Source organism: Dipodomys spectabilis, unplaced genomic scaffold (assembly GCF_019054845.1).
Source record: "Dipodomys spectabilis isolate Male_0828 unplaced genomic scaffold, ASM1905484v1 ptg000089l, whole genome shotgun sequence".
Lineage (NCBI taxonomy): Eukaryota > Metazoa > Chordata > Mammalia > Rodentia > Heteromyidae > Dipodomys > Dipodomys spectabilis.
This window is the reverse complement of record NW_024870766.1, coordinates 2,907,823-2,933,967: the sequence shown is the minus strand read 5'-3', so window position 1 is coordinate 2,933,967 and position 26,145 is coordinate 2,907,823. Positions and strand designations below refer to the sequence as shown.

Genomic DNA, 26,145 nt, shown 5'->3' with positions numbered 1-26,145 from the left:
ATTCTATCTTTAACATGGGTGCATCCCTTTGTGATGGTGCAAACTATATCTTTAGGCTCTATTATATGGATGAGCCAAAAAATGTGCAGATAAGTAAATATGTAAGAACAGCATTTTTGTTTCCTCTTACTTGTACTTTTTTTTTCTGCCAATCCTGGGTTTTGAACTCAGGGCCTGGGCACTGAGCTTCTTTTTGCTCAAGGCTAACGCTCTACCCACTTGAGCCACATTACCATTTCCAGCTTTTTCTGTGTATGTGTTACTGAGGAATCAAACCCAGGGCTTTATGCATGCTAGACAAGTCTCTACCACTAAGCCACATTCCCAGCCTTCACTTGTACTTTTTAAGCTTTTCTATTACTAAATTATATGTAGTACTTTTTCTTGGCTACAATGTGAATATTGAAAATACGCATATCTTCAAACATATCATTCAGATGCTACTATTTTCGGTCTTATAAAGCTGAATGAAATACCTAAGCAAAAACTTTGAATCTCTATGAAAGGGGTTTCTGAGTCAAGTGACTCCTCCTCAAAGAAAATCCTTGTCAGTTCACCCATTCAAGTCCCTTTGATGGGAGAAAAACATGTACAACCATGTATTTCTTCATCTCTTTCTACTCAGTATTTGATTCCTTCTCCCACTACCTAAGACTCAACAGCCAGCAGGCAATTTTGACTATGTATATATATAGTTAGTTATTTTTGTGTCTTTTCATTTATACTGCTTATAAGTTTTTTGAAATGCTTTGGCTTTTTCATAGTGAATACAGTTCTATGAATTGTTTACTGAGCTTAAGAGAAAACTTCATTTATTTTTTAAGTGAGGATTTAAACTACCTCCAGTTTGTGTATGAAAAACAATTGTACTGTCTCTACCTATCTAAAATGTCAAGATTTGTAATAATAATACTTTGTGAGGAAGAAATTTTGATGAATTCTTTCTGGTGATTTCTAAGATTGGTGCTGGTGTGAACTGTATGTGCCTATGAAGAATGGCCCTTTGGTTTCCTTTGGGGCAAAGATTTGACTACTTTGCTTGATATGCTGGCATTTTCTTTTTAGTTTTTACATCAACTGTATTCTCAGAGCCAACCTGCATGAGTTAACTAACCTACCCTGTCATTGCCAACTATTGTAGGAATCATATTCCTTCTTACATGTACCAAATTTACATTCAACAATGAATTCTGGGTTGCAAAAGGATTTACTGTTTGCACCTATGTGTAAGGTTTTGTTACAGATTAAACCAAGAGACACACACAAGTGCTACATGCTGTAATTTTTTAATGTAGTTTGAAAAATCTCTGAAAATTGAGCAGTTTATTTTCACCTGACAAAAACTCATCAGATACTTTGGTACGTTGGAAGATTTATCATTTGCAAGATTATTCAGAGTAACATGCTTTTCTCTACCCTCCCCCATTATCCCCCCCCCTGCCCCCCCCCACCCCCCAGTTAGAATCAACAGGACTCGGTCTTAGCAGTAGTCGATTAAGAACAACTCTGAACAGGATACAAGAGAGCCTTATTGACCTGGTAAGTGATGAATTGAAATTAATTCATTTGAATTGTATAAAATAGAAGTTAGCATCTAATCAACTCTGTATATGTGCATCTATATATCTTTGGAGTACTTGTGCCCATTAGTATTAAATGTAGGAGGTAAAACAGGTTGTGCATAGTCTCACAGATCTTTTGTGATTGGGCACCGTGAAATTCCCTGAGGAAGTTTGGATTTAGTTTACTATGTAGTAAGGAGTCCCAGTTCTTGACTCTAGTCACATGATGAAATTCATGTGTTAAGATTGATAGCAGCGCGAACCTAATGAATATATTTTTAAATTTTTATTGTAAAGATGCTGTACAGAGGGGTTACAGTTACATGAGTAAGGCAGTGAGTACATTACTTGTCGATCATTGTTACCCCTTCCCTTGTTGTTCTCCCACTATCCCTTCCCTCCTGCACTCACCCTCCCCCTCCCCCCCCCACCTGAAGTTGTAAAGTTCATTTCCAGGTATCATTATTGCACTGGGTCATCCTGTGTCCTTGTTTTACCATTTTATTTCCCTTCCCCAGATTAGACAGATGTATATACAAGATCAAGTACAGTGACAACAGAGGATATACCATACCATAGAGGGAAGAACATACAAAGGAAACAAAAAAAAATCACAAAGTACATTTAAAACAACAACAACAAAGACAGGCCTCTTGTGTCCATATCTTGGGGTTCATTTCACTTAGCATCATTTTATGTGGTCATATATACATAGATTTTGAGCTTTTTAGCTCATCTGATAAGATTAACCTATATGTATACTAATTGTTGTAAATAAGGGAAACCATGGGACCTAAATTTCTTTGGGACTGGCTTACTTCACTTAATATGAGATTCCACCTCACCCCAGTTAGAACGGTTATAATCAAGAAATCTAGATGTTGGAGGGGATGTGGCCAAAAGGGAACCTTACTGCATTGTTAGTGGGAGTGGAAACTTGTTCAACCACTCTGGAAAGCGGTATGGAGGTTCCTCAAAAGACTCCACATAGAGCTCCCCTATGACCCAGCAATCCCACTTTGGGCATTTACCCAAATGAAAACAAACAAGGCTATACTAAAGCTACTAGCACAACTATGCTTATCACAGCATTATTCACCAGAGCTAAGATATGGAACCACCCAGATTCCCCTCAGTAGATGAATTAATCAAGAAAATGTGGTGTACACACACACACACACACACACACACACACACACACACACACGCACACACACACAGGAATTCTATGCTTCCATCAGAAAGAATGACACCACCACACACACACATAAACACACACACATACACACACACTGGAATTCTATGCTTCCATCAGAAAGAATGACACCAACACACACACACACACACACACACACACACACACACACACACACACACTGGAATTCTGTGCCTCCATCAGAAAGAATGACACCACCCCATTTGTAAGGAAATGGAAAGAGTTGGAAAAAATCATATTAAGCAAAGGTTGTTTTTAAGAATATGAATAAGAAAAGAAAATTCTGTGGTTGGTTGTTATAGTGACAAATTTGTTTCTCTGGACACATTTCTGTAGCTACATTAGCCCTAGGCCTCTCTGGATTCTTCTTTATTTCTTCAATCTGCTCCAATTCTTTTTATCATAGTGTCTGACTCTTTTCATAATGTCTACATTGTCTGTATGGTTATGCTATTGAACGTTTTAGAAAGCAATATCATTCATTCTTTTCAGAAATACTTACTAGCTAGACATCATCAAGAGTTAAAGGCCTGCCTGAGCTATATAGTAAGAAGACCAACCTCTTCTCAATCAAAAAGAAAAAATAATCTTACTGAAATAATTGTTGCTAAGAATCTATATCAATGAATAGAAGAGATCATTTCTATCTCTTCATCTTAGAACTCATATTTTGTTGGATCCAAAAGACAAATATATATAGCATGAGGAACTGATAACTGCTAAGATGAGAGTAAAGCTGAGCATGATGGAATGGTAATGCTTGAGCAAAATGTGCATAAGTGATACTGAGGCATGTGTTGATGTTGTAGGTGAACACTGAGCAGGGGAATAAGCAGTGTCCATCTCTACTATCCTTTGACTATTCTTTCTTTTCTTTTTTTCTTTTTTCTTTTTTGTCAGTCATGGGGCTTGAACTCTGGGCCTGGGTGCTGTCCCTCAGCTCCTCAGTTCAAGGCTAGCACTCTCCCACTTGAGCCACAGTGCCACTTCTGGTTTTCTGGTGGTTTATTGGAGATAAGAGTCTCACAGACTTTCCTGCCCGGGCTGGCTTTGAACTGTGATCCTCAGATCTCAGCCTCCTGAATAGCTAGGATTACAGGCATGAGCCACCAGTTCCCAGCTCCTTTGACTATTCTTGATCCAGTATTTCTTTTTCAGAATACAATTTTTCCTTTAGTGTCTCTGGGGCATTAGTTTTAGGAATCTCCCAATGTGCACATAATCCAGTCCCATGTAGACTCAAGTCCCTTATGTAAAATATCATATTTCTGTACAACCTTTACAAATTTTCCTATATACACTAAATCATCTTCAGATTAAATTACCTAGTGTAATGTAAATGCTCTGTAAATAACCGCTACATTATGTTGTTTAGAGAATAATGGCAGAATGTCTATTCATGTTCTATACAGGTGCTTCTTTTCTTTCAAATATTTTTTATCTCGAATTGTGAATATGGAGGAGGGCTGACTACGTAGTCATAGCAGTCTTCTTCACACATTTCTCTAATACAGATTTTTAGAATAAATGAATAAACTATATTCTCTGGTTTTCATGTTGTCTGTTTTTAAAAATCCATTGGCTTTCAGCCCATTGGAAGTTTCTTGTGTTTGATTTGGACTTCTTTGTTATCAATGCTTAGCATAGCTCTGACCATCAGATCTTGTTCTACAGCTTAGTCCACAGCTGAGGTTTCCTTCACTGTTGCTTTTTTTTTTTTTTGGTCATCTCTGCTAGTTACTGGCTTAGGATTTTCAAGCCATACACAGAAAGTTGGCTTGTAAGGTTTGGGCTTATGCTTCAGGTTTTGTCACATGTGTATATTAGAACAAAATGGTATCAAACTAGCTCTTCTTCCAGACAGCTGCGTCCATCCCCTGATAATAAATGTCTATGACATTTGCCTGACTTCTGTGATCATGGGATAACTTAGAGGTATACATTTACAAACTAACTGTACCTTATTCCAATACATAAATATGCCTATGTTGTTATACAGTCAGTTTTGGCACATTATTTTTTTAAAACTTTCCTTTCTTTACGTTCTTATCGTCTCTTGAATCAGAAGATTTCCCACTGGATGAGAAACCTATGTGCACTGTGGTCCTCCCTCTGTTAGTCTGGAGTACTGCCTTTTGATAGAGTTTCTCCAGTGTCCTTGCCTCTGTGGGTGATACAACTCTACACAATCCAGTTGAAATTTCCTCAACAGTTTCCATTTATGTTTTTTGTTTATTTATCTGTTCTATGTTTTCATACTGTGAAGTGTTGACTTATTTTTTTGATGATACTTGTTATTTCCTGGACCTTGATCTCAGATCTTTTTAAGTTGGCATATTAGTTATCTTCATCAGTTTCATTTCTACACTGGCAGAAAATTAACTGATTTCTTACTTTCTTTTGATAGTAAAATAATTGATAGCTTAATTAATAGGGAATCAATAAGGAAAAAGTAATATTTTTTCTTGTATATTTTTCTTACATGTCATTTAAGATCTTAGTAAACTTTTTTTCATAGTTTATTTCTTCCATAGATACTATCTGATTTTTTTAACTGTTCTTCAAGTTGTAAAAGTCAAAATAGAAGGATTGTGTTCTTAAAAAGGACACCTAAAATAATTTCTCATGCAAGTTCAATATAGGAAATTTTGTTTAGCATATCAAAAAAATGTGCAACAAATGAAATGGATCTGTAGAAAAGATAGGAAAAGCAGTTGGTGTAGGTGATGATTGCACCAGAACTGTAACTTACTAACTTTATCCATTTGGTGATGCTAACTAAATTATTTAAGATCTTTGAACTCTGGCCTACTTTGAATTTTTTTGCTTGGTTTTTCTTCATTTTTTGTGACAGTGTCTCACTGTGTGGTCCAGGCTGGCCACAATCTGGCAATCTTTCTGCCTCAGCCTTCCTACTGCTGGGATTACAACCATGTGCAGCTTGAATCTTTGGTAATAAAAAATATTTTAAATTTGTCCACAAAAATCTACAACTATAAACACTTTTGTAGTAATACATTAATGTCAGGAAAAGGCTAACCAAATGTGTCTTTTTGTAACACTAAAGATTAAGATTTCATTTCTCAGTTGCTAAAAGAAGTTGTATCTTCTTTTATTCTTTGGGTTGTAATACATTGAAACAGGGATCCAGTTTAGGAGTTTTTCCACCTAAATGCACAATAAGTACTTACCATTTATTTATGTCAGCCTGACATTTTTTTATTCACTTTTGCTCACTTCTTTTCCTTAAATGTAAACACTGACCTTTAGCCTTCCAGCAAATAATTACCATAATTTTTGTTCCTAAACTTCAAGTGGTAACTGGGAACAAAGGACTCCATTGTAATGAAAACCTTTGGGACTTGAGCAGCAATTGGAGATTGCTGAGTGTTTTTATAAAAGAGCTCTGTAAGTTAAGGGGGAACTCAACATTATATAGAAAGTACTAAGGTCATAGGTAAGTGCTTTGGGGCTTTCCTGTTGTTCTTAAAAATATAACAGCACATTTGTGTAGCATTTACTAATTATTTTCTTCTTATAAATTCTGGAATTTTTGTTCAAAATGTAATGAATTGATTTTGTGGCCATGTCATTACTTGAAAAGGTACTGTAATTAAATGAAGGGTATAACTTCCATTTCTAAGTCAAGCTAATTGTTATTACAAATATATTTTGTTATTAAAGGGCTTCATGGCCTTCCACAGTATAGTAATTGAGTTTAAAGCATCAGCATTGTTAGGAGTTGAGACACTCCCGTGGAATTGTTTTTTCTCAAAACCATAGATGAGATTCTTTGACCTTGAGTGTAACAACTATTTAGGTAGGTAACTGGTCTGATGACATCACTGTTCTGTGCAGAAGCTTTTCCTGTTTGCTGTGCAAAGGCAATCCTGTTTACTTAAATACTTTAGTTTGGAAATATTTGAGTGATGGGAATTCAGGTCTTCTGGCACTCTATTAGCTACTCTGAGTAAATTGTCTAGCACCACATTACCTAAGATCTCATGATATTCTTTTCTCCCATGTTGTTTGTAATATGAGGTGTATTTCTGTGAAGTCCAGGGGGGTGTATAAGTCATAGCCTAGGTATTCTTTCCTAGTATCACAATACTGGGAAGGATAAATTAGTAGCAAGAAGATTGCTAGTAAGCATGGCATCAGATGAAAGTGAGACACCTTTGAAATCTATGAGTTTTCTTCAAAGCTCCTCAAATTGTACTGTCACTGATATTGACTACATGGCTGTTAGTCTAACCCAGTGACTATATATATATATTTTTTTTTTTTAATTTTTTTTTTTTGGGTCCGGTCGTGGGCCTGACCTCTGGGCCTGGGCTCTGTCCCTCAGGTCTTCAGCTCAAGGCTAGCGCTCTACCACTTGAATCACAGCGTCACTTCCGGCTTTTTTTTTTTTTTTCTGCTTATGTGATGCTGAGAAATCAAACCCAGGGCCACATACATGCAAGGCAAGCGCTCTACCACTGAGCCAAGTGACTATATTTTGAGGAGCCTAGCTTTCTCTGCCCTATAGGTGTCTTTTTTATCTGTTCACATTGATCATCTTCCTTTTCCTCTTAAATCTTCCCCAAGACATCTACAGTCATTTGGTACTGTATTAGTTTATAACTATATTCTAGTTGTGCCTGCTTGAGATTATACCAAGAAAGGCTATCTTGATGAAGATTTTGGTATGATATGGCTAGTCATATTATACTTTATGATTTTACCAGCCAGCTTCTCAAGGGGCAATCTTAGTTTTTTTGTAGATCAGTTCTCCAGGGGCATCTCTGTCAGTTTATCCAGCTGTTAGTTTATCCAGGTTTCTGTCTAGACTGAATTTAGGTAGTGCACAGATGGTAACAACATATATTTGATATACAGAATAATTTTCTCTTAGTATAAAAAATGAAAATTTCAGCCAGGTGCAGGTGGCTCACACCTGTAATCCTAGCTACTCAGGAGGCTGAGATCTGAGGATCATGATTCAGAGCCAGCCCGGGCAGGAAAGTCCATGAGACTCATCTCCAATAAACCACTAGAAAACTGGAAGTGGCACTGTGGCTCAAACGATAAAGCGCTCACCTTGAACTGAAGAGCGCAGCGACAGCGTTGTCCAGAGTTCAAGCCCCACAACTGACAAAAAAAAAGTGAAAATTTCAGTACATAAAGTCATAAAAGCAGCTATGAAACTGTTGAAACTAAGTGTGATTACTGTATGGCCACATATTTTGATTGTAGTTCCAGTTATTAGATTTGTTGTTTCTGGTGTTTGCATGTGTGTTATATTTTCAGGAAGTCTCAGCTGATCCCACTGCCACACTCACAGCAGCAGAAGAAAGAAAGGAGAAGGTGCCCAGCCCACACCTTAGTCATCTAGTGGTTTTGACATCTGGGGATACATTGTATGGATTAGCAGAGAGAGTGGTAGCCACAGAATCCTTGTAAGTTACTTGCATTGCCATTAACTATTTAAGAAAAGCCCTAAAAGTAAGAATTGCATAAACCTATGTCTAAGAAGGATATGCTAACAGAGATTGTGAATTGCTTTTTGTAAGAGAAAGGTTGGTTTTCAATTTATAAATGAAAGGAAGGAGAGTCTTATAAATTTTGATCCTTAGCAACACAAACTTTATTTTGGATAAAAGTTTTTTGTTTTTTTTTTTAATGTTAAGATATAGACCAGGTGTGGTCCTGAATGCATGTAATCCTGGTATGCACCAGGAAGGCAAGGGATGGCAAATTCAAGACCAGTCTAGGCAAGGTTAATGAGACCCTGTCTCAGAAACAAAAACAAATGGGCTGGGAGCATAGCTTAAATAATACTACATTTTGTACCACCAGGGAAAAAAAGTTAAATTTCCTTTTGGATGGAAGATTCAATAGAATTTGGTGTAAGCGAGAATACTTCCTAACCTTTGTTAATCCCCAAATTAATGTGTTAATTCAATTAACTTCTATAAAATGTAGCCTTGTATATATGAGAAAAAAGGAGAGAAAAATTGGTTCACAACAGTGCCTCTGTAGGCTCAGTCTGCGGCCAGCTGATCAGCACTCCATCCTGGGCCTGAAGAGAACATATGTGCTGAGTTCAGTTAAAGTGTCATGTGTACAACCTATTATCCAAAGATCTTTTTTATGTAAATGAATGGAATCTTTAAAGAAATTCTTTAAAAATGGCTACCTTATTCTTTCTTCAGTCTTTGCATGCAAAGCAGCATTACTCTATACTTTGTGCTAATCAGATTATCTTCCTTAAGGTTGGTTTCTTTAACCTCAACTTCTATTTGGTGATAAAGTCAGCATTCATTGTTGCATAGTAGATTATCAGTGAGCATGTCTGAGTACAAGGTGGTTCCTTAAATTGGAAAGTAATTTTTAATTGTTATGTTTTTCTTGGAGGCCTTGGGTTGCTTGTATTGAATCACCTAGTGGCTAGAAGGCCTGCCTGGTTTGTTTATATGGTGATTATTTATTCCCTCTAGGGTGTTCTTGGCTGAACAGTTTGAGTTCCTTCAGCCACATTTGGATGCTGTGATGCCTGCAGTCAAAAAGCCCTTTCTGCAGCAGTTCTACTCTCAGGTCAGTCATCTTCTACTAATCACTTCAACCCAATCAAGGTGGGACTCTCACCAATGTTTTTTGTTTGGTATGTTTTGGTATGTTTTTGGTATGTTTTGATTCATAATTTTTTTTTGATGGAGAGCTAGAGGAAGTCTTCATCTATTCACTCATAGATTCCTTATGTCAAATAAATACTTATTGGTGGGCTGGGAATGTGGCTTAATGGTAGAATGCTTGCCTAGCATTCATGAAGCCCTGGGTTTGATTCCTCAGTGCCATATATACAGAAGACTGGAAATGGATCTGTGGCTCAAGTGGTAGAGTGCTGGCCTTGAGCAAAAGAAGCTCAGGGAGAGCGCCCAGGCCCTGAGTTCAAACCCCAAGACTGGCAAAAAGAACCCCCCCCCCTAAAAAAAGTACTTACTGAGTACCTCATGTAATTTTTAATCTAGTGAAAGAGGACTAATTAAAACATTAATTTACTTCTTTTGGAATTGCTTTTTTAATTCTCGGTTGTTCATTGTTACTGTATAGAATTACAATCTAATTAGAACTGTAATTACAATAAATTGTGATATGTGCTATGATAAGGGGAAAGAAGAATGACAGAAAATGCCACCTCGACTAAAAGAAGGGGGAACTGAAGTTGTCCAAAGGAAATAATATTTACACAGTACCACCCAGGTAGAGAGTTTATTGGGGACAAATAAATTCCCAACTAAGAGGGTGGCATACATCAAGATCAGAGAGTGAGATGCATGTGAGTATCTGAAGACAGCTTATCTTGACAGAACATGGAGAAGCTAGTGATAAGAGTGACAGGCGGAAGCTGTATCCTGTAAAGTACTCCGCCTAGTGTTGGACTTTATTCTGAATGCACTAGGAAGCTACTGGAGAGAGTTTAAAACAGTTATGCATTGTATAGCATAGAAGCTTAAAGGGTGTTAGTGTCTTCTAACCTTAGTTTCTGGAAATTCTCTACTGGGGGGTCTTAGAATAAGCTATGCAGGAAAATTTAAATGACAGTCTGTCATTCTCAACTAGTTTGAACAACTAAACTCTTTACAGGCTCTTGTTTCCGTATCTGGTTTCACTACTTGGTCCCCTTGCGGTAAGGGATTTTGACAGCCACTTTATCCTGATTCCTGAGGCAGGTTTCTACCCTGTTTTCAGAATTCTCTTGGCATTTTTTATTGTTATTATAAAAGTGATGTATAGAGAGATTATAATTACATAAGTTAGGTAATAAGTACATTTCTTTTTGGACAGTTTTGGGCCTTCCCTTGCTCTCTCCTTGCTTTTATCTTCTGATCCCTTTGTTAGTTTTCACTTTATTCATGGGTTTTGTGGCTTCTTATCAAGCTACAGGGAGTTAGGGAAGGTGTTTGATGGTAGGCCACATGTGCCTTGTGGGTTATAATTTATTAGATTCTGGTTTTGTCCCAAATACTGGTCATGTTATAATAGTATCTAAAACATCCAGTCTGGATAAGAATGGATAATGTGTCAAGCAAATTAAAAGGTGACAGTACCTGCTCCTTGTGAAGGAACAGCTAAAATAAACATGTAGATTATGGAATAGCATAAAGTAAAATGACCAGGCATAAAAAAGAGGGAAGATTAATAGGAATTTTAAGAAAAGTATTCTTCCCTCTGTCACTCACCCCATCCCACCTCCTTGATTTTTTTTTTTATTAGTTAGTACCAATGATTGAACTCAAGGCCTCAAGCAAGACTCAGCTTTTTCACTCAAGGCTGATGCTCTACCACCTGAACCATACCTCCATTCCACCTTTTTTTCTGTTTAATTGGAGGTGGATTCCCTTGGACTTAATAGGATGGCTTTAAACCATAGTCCTTGGATCTCAGCCTCCTGAGGACCTAGGATTACAGGCATGAGCCACTGGCTCCTGACCAGCACAGCTTTTTCAGTAATTGGAGTTAATGTTTTTTGTAGATCCCAGAGTTCAAACCATATTTATAAATGCGTAATTCATTTACTATTGGTTTAAATGGGGAAATGTTACCATTTTGCTACAGAGAAAATATTTTCCAATTTATGTATCAATGTACTTTTTAAATTAAACCCATTTTTTTGTTTGCAATTTGTGTAATGGTTTCTCTGCAGTTGTACATAAAATGTTTTTACAGTAAACTGAGTTAATGTATAAAATACTGCTTTGATGCCATAATAAAAATATTAATACTTTAAAAAAACAGGTATGCATTGTATTAGGGAGGCAGGTAAAGGATAGACTAGTTGGCATGTCTAGATGAAGAAAAACAAGACCAGTTTGAAGGTGAGAGATCCTGGGATCATGTACCAGGATACTGGGAATTGAAATGGAGAGGAGAAAATTATATTTTGAGTAAAGTCCTTGTATCAGAATATTTCATAATTTGTCTCCAGATTTATAGTGTTTTATTTTCTAGTACAATATATATTAGAATGAGGGGCAGAATATTCTTTATAAACTTGATGCTTATAAAGATAACTCTTTTCATCTCTGTGTAACACATTTCAGACAGTCTCAACTGCCAGTGAACTGCGCAAACCAATTTACTGGATTGTAGCTGGGAAAGCCATTGATTATGAACAGATGCTACTCCTAATGGCCAATGTGAAGTGGGATGTAAAGGAAATTATGTCACAGCACAACATGTATGTAGATGCATTGTTAAAGGCAAGTATCCTGGGTCACAGCATTCTATTAAGAGAAATGCTTCTTTGGTTCCTCTAAAATAGTGGCATTATAGTTACTACCACAGTTTTCCCCTTACAGAATTAAAGTCCTTGAGTTAGAATAGGCTTATTGTCTGCATTTTGACTTATTTGGATCTAAGAATATCTCCTTCATAGATTTTGTTGTTGTTTTCCATGTTAAGTTAGACTTCTATTAGTTCTTGTCATTTTATATTATTTAACCCAATGACCTTGATCTAAATTCAAGAAGATATTCCTATTTAACTGGAAGTTATTTCTATAGTTGAGAGTGTGTATATAACCATTCCCCTGATTATTTCAACTTGTATTTCCTAGAAATCATATTATTTTGCAGTGTGTCATAGATATAAACTCTTTGCTTTCAGTGACCTATATTAATAAGTTTCTTAGAATTTTAGTTCATTTTCATTTATATGTAAATAGCTATTTCTGGATCATCTGACAAGTGTCAGGTACTAATAGAGATACTGGCAATGTAATTATGAATTAAGGAACTTACAAGCCCTCAAGGAACTTACTTGCCAGTGCAGAGACAGGAATAAACAGATGAATTGAATTGTAATATCAAATGCTGTGAAAAAGAAAAATATCAAGAGCTAAAGAAAGAAAGGAAATGACAGGATATAGGTGAGAAAGAAGCACCATTTATTTTCTCTGGTCCAGTGAAGATATGAGCCATATGGATACCTAAATAGAGGAAAGGGTATCTGAGAAGATCGATGCAGTGTTCAGAAGTAGTTCTTTTTTAAAAAAATTTTTGTCCAAGTAAAGAAATTGACCAGCATCTCCCCTCTTTTTGTTTTTTTTTTTAATGGCATCAGGATTTGAATTCAGGAGATTGCACTTGATTAGCTTGCTTCCTTGGCTGATCCTCTACCATGTGAGCTATACTCTGCCTGGCTTTTACTAATTAATTGGAAATGGAGTTTTATCGTTGTCTTGATCCAGGCTGGCTTCCAACTGCAATCTTCCAAGTTTCAGCCTTTGAGTTGGTAGTATTACAAGTGTGAGCCACTGGTACCAGCTAGAAATTGAGCCTTTTTAAACCCCCTGATTTTTATCTCATTTGCATGTTTTTGTTTAATTGCTTACCTCAAGGTAATAAATAGTAGCCTGAGAAGCCTTGAGGACTCAGGAGCAATAGGTTGAAACAAAAATAGCAGTGCCATTAGTCTATTCTTTTTTAGAAGTCCTGCTTCTCCCTGCCCCATCCCTCCACCCCACTTTTTGAAGAATTGGTAAACTGTGTCCAAATTCAATGTCTAGGAGTCTCCATGGAGACCCAAGAGGTCTCCATTAAATGATCATTGACCTGTAATGGTAATGGAGGGAAAAACAGATTTCCAGAGCATCCAGGAAATTCCAGTTGTGAATTCTAAATGGAATATAAAATACTAATATAATTTGCAAATGATGACATCACCTCATTGCTCTTTTTTTAAACATTTGGTGTGTTAAAAAAAGATTGTTTTTTATGACATACTGATTTAGATTGTTTCAGCTGCTCTCACGGTGCAACAGACTGGATTGTTTATACACACAACAACAAATCATTGTTGCTCATAGTTCTGGAGGCCAGAAAGTTCAGGATCAGTGCTCAGATAGATTCTATCTGGTGATGGCCTGCTTTCTAATTGATGTCACCTTTTCATTGCACCCTCATATGGTAAAAAGGCACAACTTGCTTTTTTAAAAAAGCACTTCGGGACCATTACCTTACATAAACCCCACTTTCAGTGCCATCACCATTAGAACTTGGATTTCTTTATGTGGATTTAGGGGGATACAAACATTTAAGCCATATCATATTTCATGATGCAGGAACAGCTTCTGTTGGTCCTAGTCTCTGTGGTCCTAGCTTTTTGAGAGTCTGAGATCTAGAGGATTTTAGTTCAAGGCCAGCTCAGGCAGAAAAGTTTGCAAGACCCTTTTTCAGTCCACAGCTGGGTACAGTGGTGTTTACCTATTATTCTAAGATACGTGAAATCAGAAGAGTAGTTCCTGTCCAAGTGAATCTGTTTTCCCAGAAGCTGGATGTGGTGATGCAAGCCTGTTTATCCCGGCTCAACAGCAAGATACTACCTTAAAACTAATCAGAGAAAATCAGGGCTGGAGGCATGCCTCTGCTTTAGAGCTCCAAGCAAGTTTCTGAGTTGAAAACTCAGGAATGCAAAATAAATAAATGAAAAGACTAATACATGCACACTAGAGTGAGTTACTTGCTTCAGTTATTCCTAATTCCAAGAAGCATAATTATCAGGAAGAACCAATATTTAGTAACCCAAATCCAATTTTTAGCAGACTAAAGCCTTCTTTAAGGTAATTATTACTGGTAATTAATTATTACAAAGTTACAATTATTAATTATAACTTTGGATCTTTGGATTGCTTTTCAACTTTGTTGCCATGAGAGACTTTTAAGTACAGTGAAATGGTTTTATTATTCATATAATGACTGCCATCCTTTAACATTGAACTTAGCAGTAAGTAAAATGTCAGTTTGTACCATGAGCATATAACTTTATCTTTAAACTATTAATGAAAATTATTGAACTATGATTCTTAAATTCAAAACAGTTTTCTGTCATGAACACACAAATAAATACCACGTCAAATACTACTGCTCTTTTAGATCTGTGAAACAGAAAGTGCCATTATTTTATTTTACATTGATTTTCGGTGGTACACTTAGTGAATTTACTTCTTTTCATAATTAAAAGCAATGAACTGTTAAAAATAAATCAGCAAGGAATATCGTGACTTAAGAAGTAATAGAGAGAACACAATTATCTTTACACCTGATGGGAAAATCAGCTTCATCTGTCTTGACTTTTTAGACATTATATTACTTCTCTATTCAGGACACTAAAGAATTAGAAAATCATTTTAATCTTTCTTAAATATCTTGAAGTATATTGCAAAAGAAGGGCAGTGGCACTTGCTCTTATAAGTGGCCATGTCTACATGATGAAAAGAAACCAAACAGATAATCTGTGGAAGGACACAACACAGTGTCTTGCTTTCATATAATTATTTGAAGTTTCCAAATTAGCAGTATATAGTTTTATTTTTAGTACCATCATGTCATACAAATTAATAGCCAGTAAAGAGACTCCATTTTCCTGTGATTAATTGGAAGTACTTTTTGCATTTTTTCCTTTGTATTAAAATTTTACATGTGCCATGGCTTGTAAATAATTTGGTTAATAATTGCCTTCAAATAAGGTTAGGAAAGAAAATAACTTATCAGATTACTCTCTCTAAGGAGAGAGCATATTACAGAGAGTTAACTTTCAGTTGAAAATTTCTTAAAATAGCATTTAAAGACTGGATTCTTAAACATTGTTTTAAAGCCAAACTGAGTCATTGGGCCCTTCTAGTGTATAGTGACAACCATAGTAATGTTACAGTGAAGCAACATTTGGACATAGTTGACATTGTTCAGCCACTAATGACACTTTTTTTTCAGATGGAATGTATTCTTTTACTATTTTGGGGGGAAGTGCTATGGCATTAAAATGACATTCACAGTTGGTTACATGTTTGTTTTCTTAGGAATTTGAGCAGTTTAACAGGAGGTTAAATGACGTTTCAAAGAGAGTTCGGATACCCTTGCCTGTGTCTAATATACTATGGGAACATTGTATACGACTGGCTAATAGAACTATTGTGGAAGGGTAAGTTTTTAATGTATTCATAACAGTCTGTGCTATCACTGGTGAATGGTGAGAATTAGTTGAGGTAATAATAGATAGATTTGGAATCTGATTTGAAAAGAAACTGAACCCCACTGTGCCTATATTTGTGATTTGGTATTTTTGCTGGTGATACCAAACCAAGCTAGTAGGTGACTGAAAAATAATTAGATTATCTGAAAGCTAAACTAATAATTATTATCTAAAGGAAAATAAAATTTATATTACAATGATTCATAACATTTGAGCATGTGTCATTTACTGAACCAAATGTTTTACCAGGTCACATCACCAGTATGTGACTTACCTCTTTGACGCTGTTTTTCTTTCTATATTCTCAATCAGATAGGTTAAATAATTTGTCCAAGTTCATACCGATTGAAAACTCAAAGAAAACATATGGACTTCTGATTTTCTGCTGGTAAAGTCAGTTCTCATAGTCCCAGTTTCAGTATTCCCATATCTCTGTCATATTTGAATTATTGTAAGCAGTATCATTTTTCATGTATTAATTTGCAGATCAGTTGTTAGCAGTTCTCCCACTTACTGAAAGACCATGCTTACTCTGCCACATGTAGAACACAGAGAAGAATCAGTAATATAACTAAAACACCCCCAAAAGGTGAACAGATATACATGTACAGTACTGTAGAGTTGTACATTCAGTGAATCTTCACACATTCATTCATCCAATTCTCCTTAGTTCTTATTTGCTATAAAAAGGAAAGTATTAGAAAATGGCAACTTTATGGGGATGAGCAGACAACATCTTGTCTCTCTGTATTGGGAATTCCAGTGCTATATTTCATAAAATGACTGTCTCAATAACTTTGAAAAGTATTTTCAATCAATTTGTTTAAAGTAGAGAAGTAAGCAATAAATGTTAGGTTTCTGTATAATCACCTTATTGAAAATAAATGAAAGCTTGGTCAACAAATAATGTAAGTTGTGTTTCTCTTGCAACTTCCCATAGGGGAAATAACTGATTCCCTAGGTTGAATTTTCCATGTTCTGTATGATTAATCGAAGGAACTGTATAGTTACTTAGGAGTAATAAAATGTTGTACTGTTCAAGTTAATATATTTATGCAGATTACTAATTTACCTTAAGACACATAATGCTTCAGCAATGTGGAAGATCATAATAAATCACAATTGTTTTATCATTAAAAATATATATAGTGTTAGTGGGAGAATTATTTATTTCCTTTGCATCAAGTGGTTATAGTACCAAATGGTTTTATAAAATGGATTACTTTAGAATATTCAAAGCTTAATTTTATTTTTTATTTTTTTATATTAATAAGTTTTTTTAATTGTGAAAATATTGTACAGAGAGGTTACAATTACATGAGCAAGGTAATGAGTGCATTTCTTATCCAGCATTGTTGCCTCCTCCTTTGTTTTTCCCCTACCATCCCTTTCCTCCCATCTCCACAACTACACTCCCCTCCCCGTGTCCCCCCTTCCCCCCCCACCCCGGGCCTAAATTGTAAAGTTCATTTTTCTTCCTTTTTGGTTCAGTCGTGGGGCATGAACTCTGGGCCTGGGCACTGTCCGTCAGCTCTTCAGCTCAATGCAAGCGCTGTACCACTTGAGCCACGGCACCACTTCTGGCTTTTTTCTTTTTTGCTTATGTGGTGCTGAGGAATCGAACCCAGGGCCTCAAGCATGCAAGGCAAGTGCTCTACCACTGAGCCACCTTCCCAGCTAAAGTTCATTTTTTAACATAGCGTCTTATACATCTTATTTGTTGCAATGGATCCACCTGTATCCCTATTAAACAATTTGTTTTTTCCCTTCCCCTCCACAAATTATACCAACATCAAATACAGTGAAAACAGGGGTTATACCATGGGGGAGGGACATAAAAAGCAACAAAAAAATTCATCTTATAAATATGTTAGAAACAATAGCAAGAAAGAAAAACCATTTGAGTCCTTATCTTGGGGTTTATTTCACCTAACATCAACTTATCTGACCATTTCTGCTTGTCTAAGACATATACTAGTTATTGCAAATAAGAGAAACCATGGTACCTGTTTCTTTGGGCCTGGCTTACTTCACTTAATATGATTTTTTCCAAGTCTTTCCATTTCCTAACAAATGGGGCAATGTCATTCTTTCTGATGGAGGCATAGAATTCCATTGTGTATATATACCACATTTTCTTGATCCATTCATCTACTGAGGGGCATCTGGGTTGGTTCCATATCTTAGGTATGCTAAATAATGCTGCAGTAAACATAGTTGTGCTGGTAGCTTTAGTGTGGTCTTGTTTGTGATTATTTGGGTAAATGTCCAAAACTGGGGTTGCTGGGTCTTAAGGGAGCTCTATGTGGAGTCTTTAGAGGAACCTCCATACTACTTTCCAAAGTGGTTGAACAAGTTTTCACTCCCACCAACAGTGCAATAGGGTTCCCTTCTGTCCACATCCCCTCCAGCACTGTTGTTATTGGAGTTCTTGATTATAGCCATTCTAACTGGGGTGAGGTGGTATCTCAGTGTTGTTTTGATTTGCATTTCTTTTTTGGCTAGGAAGGTCAAGCATTTCTTCATGTGTCTATTGGCTATCCTTCTTTCCTCTTGAGAGAAGTTTTTTCTGTAAGTCTTTAGCCCACTTCTTTATTGGGCAGTTGTTTCTCAAAGCTTAATTTTATAAATAACTCTTGGCAGCCAGATTAACAGAAAAAACAGTTCAACCTTCTCATACATAGATGTGTTAATTGGGTGCAAAGAGTTGTACCCCATAGAGGAACAAAGAACCTTGAAGTCTTCAGTCTCTGCTTTACAAATGAAGAAAATGAAGGTCAGATAGGAAAAATAATTTTTCTTTCAGCCATATAGTTAAAACAGGATCATGTGCTCTTTTTTTCTGAATGCTTTCATTGTTTTGGACCATCTACACAAATATGGTTTAGAGAAAAATTAAGGTGCCTAGAAGTTTCTTTTCCTAATCATGCCATCATCTATGCTGTCTTACTATTATGTATCTTAGGTATGCCAACGTCAAAAAGTGCAGTAATGAAGGACGGGCCTTAATGCAGTTGGATTTCCAACAGTTTTTAATGAAACTTGAAAAACTGACTGATATTAGACCCATTCCTGATAAAGAATTTGTGGAAACCTACATCAAGGCTTACTACCTAACTGAGAATGACATGGAACGCTGGATCAAAGAGCATAGGGTAAGAGCTGGAAATAGTTAATTAAGTTTTCATTCCTTCCCTTTGTGCTGTTCTTGTCTGGTATATTATATAATTCTAAATTATGAGAATGAAGTGTAAAAACATCAGCTTTTTAAAAAATAAACTACTTAGGTCAGTTCAGTTTTTAAAATCATATTTACATTGTGTCTATGCAGTGCTGTTTTTCTAAATAAAATCTTGTGAGCACTTTTGAACTGTTTGAATAATATCTGGAAATATAGCCACCATAAGAACATTACTAGTTTTCCTGCAACTGTTGCTGTTGAACCAGTTCATGAACTGTAGTACAAAGCTTTTTACTTCCCCAGTGTCATATAGACTAGCCTAAACATACTGGCATGTATTAATGATAACTGGAGGTAACAATATGTAAATAACTAAATGTGTGTCCTAAATTAGATTTTAGTTTTATAAATTTGATTTTTTTTTGTTTGTGAGAAAAATACTGTAAGTTACTTAGGATGTTGAAGTTTCTAACAGTATAACTTAACATGTCACTTAAGCATGGGTGATATGGGCATTTTTCTGTAGGACTTTTATATCATTTGGATAGATAGATTAGATAGATAGATACATACATACATACATACATACATACATACACACATACACACATACAAACATGCATACATAGACAGATAGATGGAGTTAATGAAAACATGGAAGATATTAAAATCACCAATCTAAGCATGCAAGATCTAAGGTAGGAATTCGAGCACAGCCCAGACTACATAGCCAGATCCTGTCCCCAAAATAAAACAACAGCAAACCCCTCCCCCCCCCAAAAAAAGAATTATCACCAAATCTTGTTGCTTTATTAACTATTGTGTTCATCCTCAAACTATAAAGGTAGAACCTAAGTGATGTCATTTAGATAAGGAAATACATAATATTTGTATTTACCTTATATGTGCATCCTTTCAAGTTTTAGTATTATAAAAAGATGGAATGAACTTTAGCACTGAGCACATTTGCTGGGTTTTGTGCAGATGTGTCCACTCTAGATTGGAAGCAGAGTAAAAAATATACAGATTTCTAGTGATTTTTGACATAAGCCAGAACTGAGAAAAACCTCACCACTGAACTGCAGTGATAGCTGCTAACCAAAATGCTAAATCTGTATGCAGATGGACTACTGAATCCTGGGATGCATTTAAGTTAGTAAGCTGCAAAGATTTCTTTATTTGTATCACAGTTCTTAATTAGCCATTATTAGATGCAAGAATGATACTTTAGGATTTATTCTTTTTTTAGACTAATACATTAAAATTTCTTAGCTTGATATTCTGATAAATACCTCTCATTCAGTGGCATTTTCTCTGTAGCAGTAGGGTAACTTCCTGCATGGTCTTTTCTCCTGGAAATTAGGAAATTTCTAGAAAAACTCCACCCAAGGCCAGATCTAGTACTCAGTAGCAGTGGATTCTCACTGAGTGCTGACTGGTTAAATTAGATTTTACCCAGTGCTGATAGGTGCTTTGGGGTCAGATACACAAACTGAGTATTTTGCTGAGTCTTTAGAATGAACTCTTCCTCCTGTTTTGAAATTATATTCTCATTATTGGTTGTCTTAAAAAAAAAGACTTTCTTTTCTTCTTAGATGATGTACATGGCTGTTTACAACTTTTGCTGTTCATCCTTTACAACCAAACCATCAGGTGTTTCTGATAAACCCAATTTATTCTTATCCTAGTAACTCATTGATTGAAATTCATCACAGAAACAAATGAACAGGTGTGACCTTTAAACTGATAAAACCATAGGCTTATCCTATTTACCAGAGCATAAAACAGGTTCTGTTGCTTCCTGTTTCAAATGTAGATAGATAGGTGGATGGATAGATAGATAGATAGATAGATAGATAGATAGATAGATAGATAGATAGATAGAGAGATGATAGGTAGATAGATAGATCAATAAATAGATAGGTAGATCTTTACTCCCTGTTTTTACAGCTGAGTCAACAAGTTGTCTCTTGAGTCTCAACTATAATTTGTGCTGTTTCTCCCTGGCTTCTCGTGTTCAGAAGTACTCACTGGCACTGAACTGGCCTGTTCTTTCCTATCATTGATCATACACATGCCCTTTATGTTCTGAATTTGCATCTTCTTTCTTTGCACAGGAATATTCAACGAAGCAGTTGACCAATCTGGTGAACGTTTGCTTGGGATCCCATATCAACAAGAAAGCAAGACAAAAACTTCTGGCAGCTATAGATGATATAGACAGACCTAAAAGATAATGAACACAGCTCTTCTTCCTCACTGGCATTCGTGTTCTCTCAAAATATGTGATATCAAAGGCAGTTTCCCTGTACCCCTGACAACTGTCTACTAAGAAAAATTTTGTGTACATTCCTTGCAACTGGAAGGTGGAAAACACTGAAATGTGTGTGGTGTTCTCAATGACTTTTATATGCTCCAGGCTCTTTCCTCAACTTTAGGTCTCATTTGTTGTGATTCCTTCCTGAAATAATATTATTGCCTTATCAAAAAGATTGTACCATTAATATATCATTAGAACAGTGGCTGGTTTATCTTTGAGCAGTTTTTGGAGAGTGACTTTATGTTGGCATTTTTTTTTATGCTCTGAATTTGGTTCTTAATAAGCATAATATGAAAGGGTTGATGTACAGTATTTCCCAATTATGAGCACTGCATGCAAATTAAGAAGTACATGTAAGTAAAATAGTTGAAAAATCAGTATGTTATGTTTTTAAGTGTCAGAATTTATGTCAGGGTTAATTTGGTTATAATGAAGTGATCGTAAATGATGAAATTTAATAAATGTAATACTGTAAAATAATCAGCTTGTGTGAGACTGCATTTTGATACATATTTTTTAACCTGGCAGGCAGAATTCTTGAAACTATAATGCAGTTTCTAGCATGTCTTCTAATTATTTTATACCCTGAAACAGATATTAGAATGTATGTACGTTTTTAGTGCTGAGTAGAATACAGAATTACTATTGTGCGGTTTTCTTATATCTTCCTTTATAAAAATATGCAGTATTTCAATCCAGTTTTCCTGTCTTTGAATTTAGCATATGGGGAAGAGCTGTCTTAACTTTTCATAAATGTAGGGCCATATTTTTACTTTCCTTAAGTACTTGTTTGGCATGAGTGCAGTCAGTGATGAACTTTAGAATTTAGTTAGTCTGTAGTAGCCATGTCTATTCCTCTAAACGTTTCCCTGCAACCAGATAGCTTCTCTTAATATATACATGAACACTACTTTGGCATGCACCTCTGTCAGCCGACTGTGTAAAAGAAACTTTTTTCTTGCTCACTGTGTTGGTCCACTGATTACTTGCATGATCTATACTTACAGAAGTTCACAGGATCCTGAGAGGTTGCATTAGAGAGAGGTCTGTGTCCTGGGAGTCTCGGGTGCTGAGGTGAAGGGCAGTGGGTGGCATATGACCAAGCATGGAAATGATAAGGAGACAAAAGCCACTCATTGTCTATCTGCCCCTGCAGTGTTTAGAACTATACAGTATAAAGTAAAGTACTCTTGTCTGGGGTGAGAGGGGTGTTTATGTGTGTGTCTCTGTGGAGTTTTTCATTTTCAGTCACACTTTATTGCCAATTTGAAACGTTCTTCCTATAAAACAATGAGTTTGATGCTATTGTGATCTGCTTGTCTTATTAGCCTGTGTAGTGATAAAGTAGATTCTGCAACCACTTAGACAAAACAGGAGATAATCCTTACGCTGAAATGGCTTATTCAGCTGAGCACGTAAAGAATTAATCAATCTTACTTATTTCTCAGTTGATTAGCGCATGCTTCCCTTTTCTTTTTATTTGCATGGATTTTATAGTTGTTTTCCATTCATTTCTACCTTCATGGGCTCTAGGTAAAATGAAGAGCAATTACTTGCTTAGTAGAGCCCACTTTTCCTCCCTGATTACAAAAGATATACTTACCTTGTGAGATTAGAGCTTCAAGCATACAATCAGACAGACCTTTTAGCCTACCTTTAACTTGCTTCTCTATCTCCAAACTAAAAATGATAGATATTCTCTAGACTCTTTAACAGTGTTCTTTTTTGTTTTTTTCTTTTTTGATACTGAGTATCAAACCCAGACATTGCATGTACTAGGCAAGTGCTCTGCCACTGAGCTATATCCTAGCCCTTAAAAAACTTTTGTTTTTGTTTTTTTTAACATTGGAAGGTAGTTTTGTAAATGCAAGTATCAAAACAATAACAAGAGATTCGAATCTTAGGATTACCTAATAGAATTACTGGACAGTTCTTAAATATATTATGCACTGATACTGAATTACAATATGATACCTTGTGAAACTAATTTTAAGATAGAATTGAAAAGCCGATAAAACAAATGTGATTACACACTCAGAAAACTTTCATTAGCTACCCTAAATTTCTTTTGAGTATTAATTTTCCTTAACAGTTTAAAAGAAAGTATCCTGTAAAATTCTAGGTTTTGAATTGATATAGGAGCCTGGTAAACCAATGTCCTCTGAGAAAAGATGATTATTTATACTAATTCACTGTTTTGCATCTTAAAATGCTAGGAATTTAGATGACCTAATTTGCTTCAGTTTACAAAAATTCTATAGAGACCTCATTAGTCCACTTTAATAAGCTCATTTATTCAACTTTTAAAATAAGTCAATTTTTTTCTTGAAGCTAGAACCATATATCTCTTAAGTAGAAGGTATTTTTTAAAAATTTCTGCTTAGCTGTGTGTTAATGTGCAACTTTAAGTTAGATTAAATAACTTTTTCCTTACTCATTCACTGAAAAAATGTCATAAAAAGCTTGTAATTTGTTTCAGTCTGAAAGCATAGTTGCATAGTTATCTCTTATAATGAACAGTGTACCTGAAGACGATGAATAAAAATTTTACTCAAATCAAATAGAAATGGTACAAGGGAAGGAAAAATATATATTCATTACTTTGGAGTAATTTTGATATAGACTTTGTGGCCAATCAAATGATATTCAGCTCTGGATAGTGATTAATAACAAGAAAATCATTAATCCTCTGGTGTAATCTTTGTTATATGTTTCACAGGTCCAGCTTTCTGCAGATTTTTTTTTTTTATTGTGGAAAGTATTTGCCCAATTGTTATGTTTCACAGAATTTTAAAGGTCATTAAAAAGTTTAATCTTCACAATTATTACAAGGACAAAATGTCAGTTCAAAATGAAGGGAGGATGAGGTGTGTGGCTCAAGGGTGGGTAGAAAACCTGGTTGATATGAAATGAAGCCCTTAATTCAACCCCCAGTAGCACCCAACCCCCCCCCAAACCAAAATCAAAAACAACAACCCAAACTAAAAAAACACACACTAAAAGCCTAATTATAATGCTATCCTTCCTTGAAATAAACATTCTCAAGGACAGCTTTTATGGAGAAAAATCAACAGGGAGCCGTATGAGACATTCTAGTAATCTACTTTTTACAGAGCTGTTTGCAGAAGGCCTTCCAGGGAAGGAATTGAGGGGCTGGCCATCAGATATCAAGCAGAGAGTTGTAGGCTGACAAAGTGGGATGTGAGAAGGCCCCAGAGTAGAGCTCTGTCTATAGAGAACAGAAAGAAGACCCATGTGGATGGCACAGAATTGGAAAAGACTGAAAACAGAAAGGATATGGCAAGAAGAATGGTCGTGGGAAGGGCTTTGAATTTAATTTTGAAATGGAAAGTGTTTGGGGAACAGTGGCCACAGGATAGTGGCCTGATTTATTACTCAGTTTTAGCTAAGTCATTGGGTATATTTGAGAACAGACTGTGTAGGAACCCACAAGCAAAACAAGTCTCAGGTTGGAAAGCTAGTACACTAAGCCCTGAGAGACAGGAAAGGGGCTAGGACTGCAGTAATATTGGTGGGTGTTGTGAGAGGGGGTCAGATGCAGCTGTGTTTTGAAGGCAGGGACTATGATTGGCTGAATGGCTTTGTAGAGGAGATGAAGACAACAATTTGGAAATGGGGAAATTTGATACACCTAGGGAAATAATATACCATGGAGGTGTGGAAGAAACAGCTTGTGGACACGATTTGAGAGATATCAGGACTGCTGAGGGAAATATGACATCAGAATATATCCTATAGCCAACCTGCCAGCCCAGAAATCACCCTTCATCTATGAATATTAATGAATATTCATTATGCAGCCTGGCTACCAGTAGAGTTGCCATCTGCCTGAATAGAGATCAGGAAAAATTTCACCTCATTCAGGAATGGTTCAGGTAAAGGTTTTCTTGGAGAAAGTTAAAAGCCTGGGACAGAAAAAAAGAATAATAAAGTACTGTCTCCATCCCAGCCCCTTGGCTTTGTCACCATGACTGAACCAGAATGGTTTCCTAAAGGGAATGTGAGAGCAACTCCACCTAGAGGCCTACCCCGAACCTCCTTTCATTAAAAGAAGGAAGCCATCACTCCTTTGGGGCAGTGAGATCCAGAGGCCATACTGTCCAGAGACCTTCCTGTGTCAGGCACTATTTGCGTTACAATGCTCTAGTGGGTCAGGCAAATAGTGCCTGCCCTCTAGGTTCTACAATCTAGTAGGATAAACAGATGTAAGTAAACTTCCCCTTCTTTTGGGGGAATATTCCAGATGAAATGTATGGCACAGAGGTCAGAAGGGGCTCCCCAAAGAAAGACACATTCAAGCCAAATGGCTGAGGGAAAAGCATCTTAGAGGATTAGACAGGTCCATATAGAAGCACAAGTATCTAAAGCAGCAGGTGCCACTAAGTCTTAAGAAGTGATCAGTGTGGCCAAGCAGTATCTATAAGCACCTGAATTGTCACTAGACTCTATCAAATGAACTTGACTCCTTGTACTAGCCTATTAGGGGAGGTAAGAGTCCATATAGAGCAAAGAAGGGCCGGGAACTTCCATCAAAGCATCTTGGATAGCATCTATCACAGAATCATACTTAGATCTCAAAGATGGATGAGGTATAGTTATGCAGGTCCTAAGCAGCTGATCAGTTCCACTGGGGCTGAATTGTTACCTGTACACATTAACCTCCATGTGGATCACACAGCGATTGCGGTGTGTTTATCTCAGTTTGAGGAAAGATGCACTCTGACATTTGGATTGAAAATACGGTTAAAAAAGAAGAAATGCTTAAGTCATTCCCTTCAACATATATCCCCTGCAGGCTGTCTAAACTGAGATGGAGCTTGACTTGTTTTAA

General features: G+C 36.3%; 1 protein-coding gene and 1 non-coding gene across 3 annotated transcripts in view; one reads left to right on the top strand and one right to left on the bottom strand.

Moving 5' to 3' along the window:
• The window catches only part of Vps50 (VPS50 subunit of EARP/GARPII complex), a 103,056-nt gene extending 81,283 nt beyond the window's left edge, over positions 1-21,773 (top strand). For both annotated transcript variants that reach the window (XM_042684494.1, XM_042684493.1), the window contains 7 exons: positions 1,459-1,539; positions 8,071-8,219; positions 9,261-9,357; positions 11,865-12,023; positions 15,620-15,741; positions 18,758-18,947; positions 21,091-21,773. In XM_042684494.1, the coding sequence (XP_042540428.1) occupies positions 1,459-1,539; positions 8,071-8,219; positions 9,261-9,357; positions 11,865-12,023; positions 15,620-15,741; positions 18,758-18,947; positions 21,091-21,210 (918 nt within the window). In that variant the 3' untranslated portion in view covers positions 21,211-21,773. The remainder of the gene's footprint in view (positions 1-1,458; positions 1,540-8,070; positions 8,220-9,260; positions 9,358-11,864; positions 12,024-15,619; positions 15,742-18,757; positions 18,948-21,090) is intronic.
• Positions 1,146-1,271, bottom strand: LOC122111985. The gene has a single exon (XR_006148078.1). It is a non-coding gene; the product is annotated as a small nucleolar RNA SNORA40 (small nucleolar RNA).
• Positions 21,774-26,145: the final 4,372 nt, after the last annotated feature.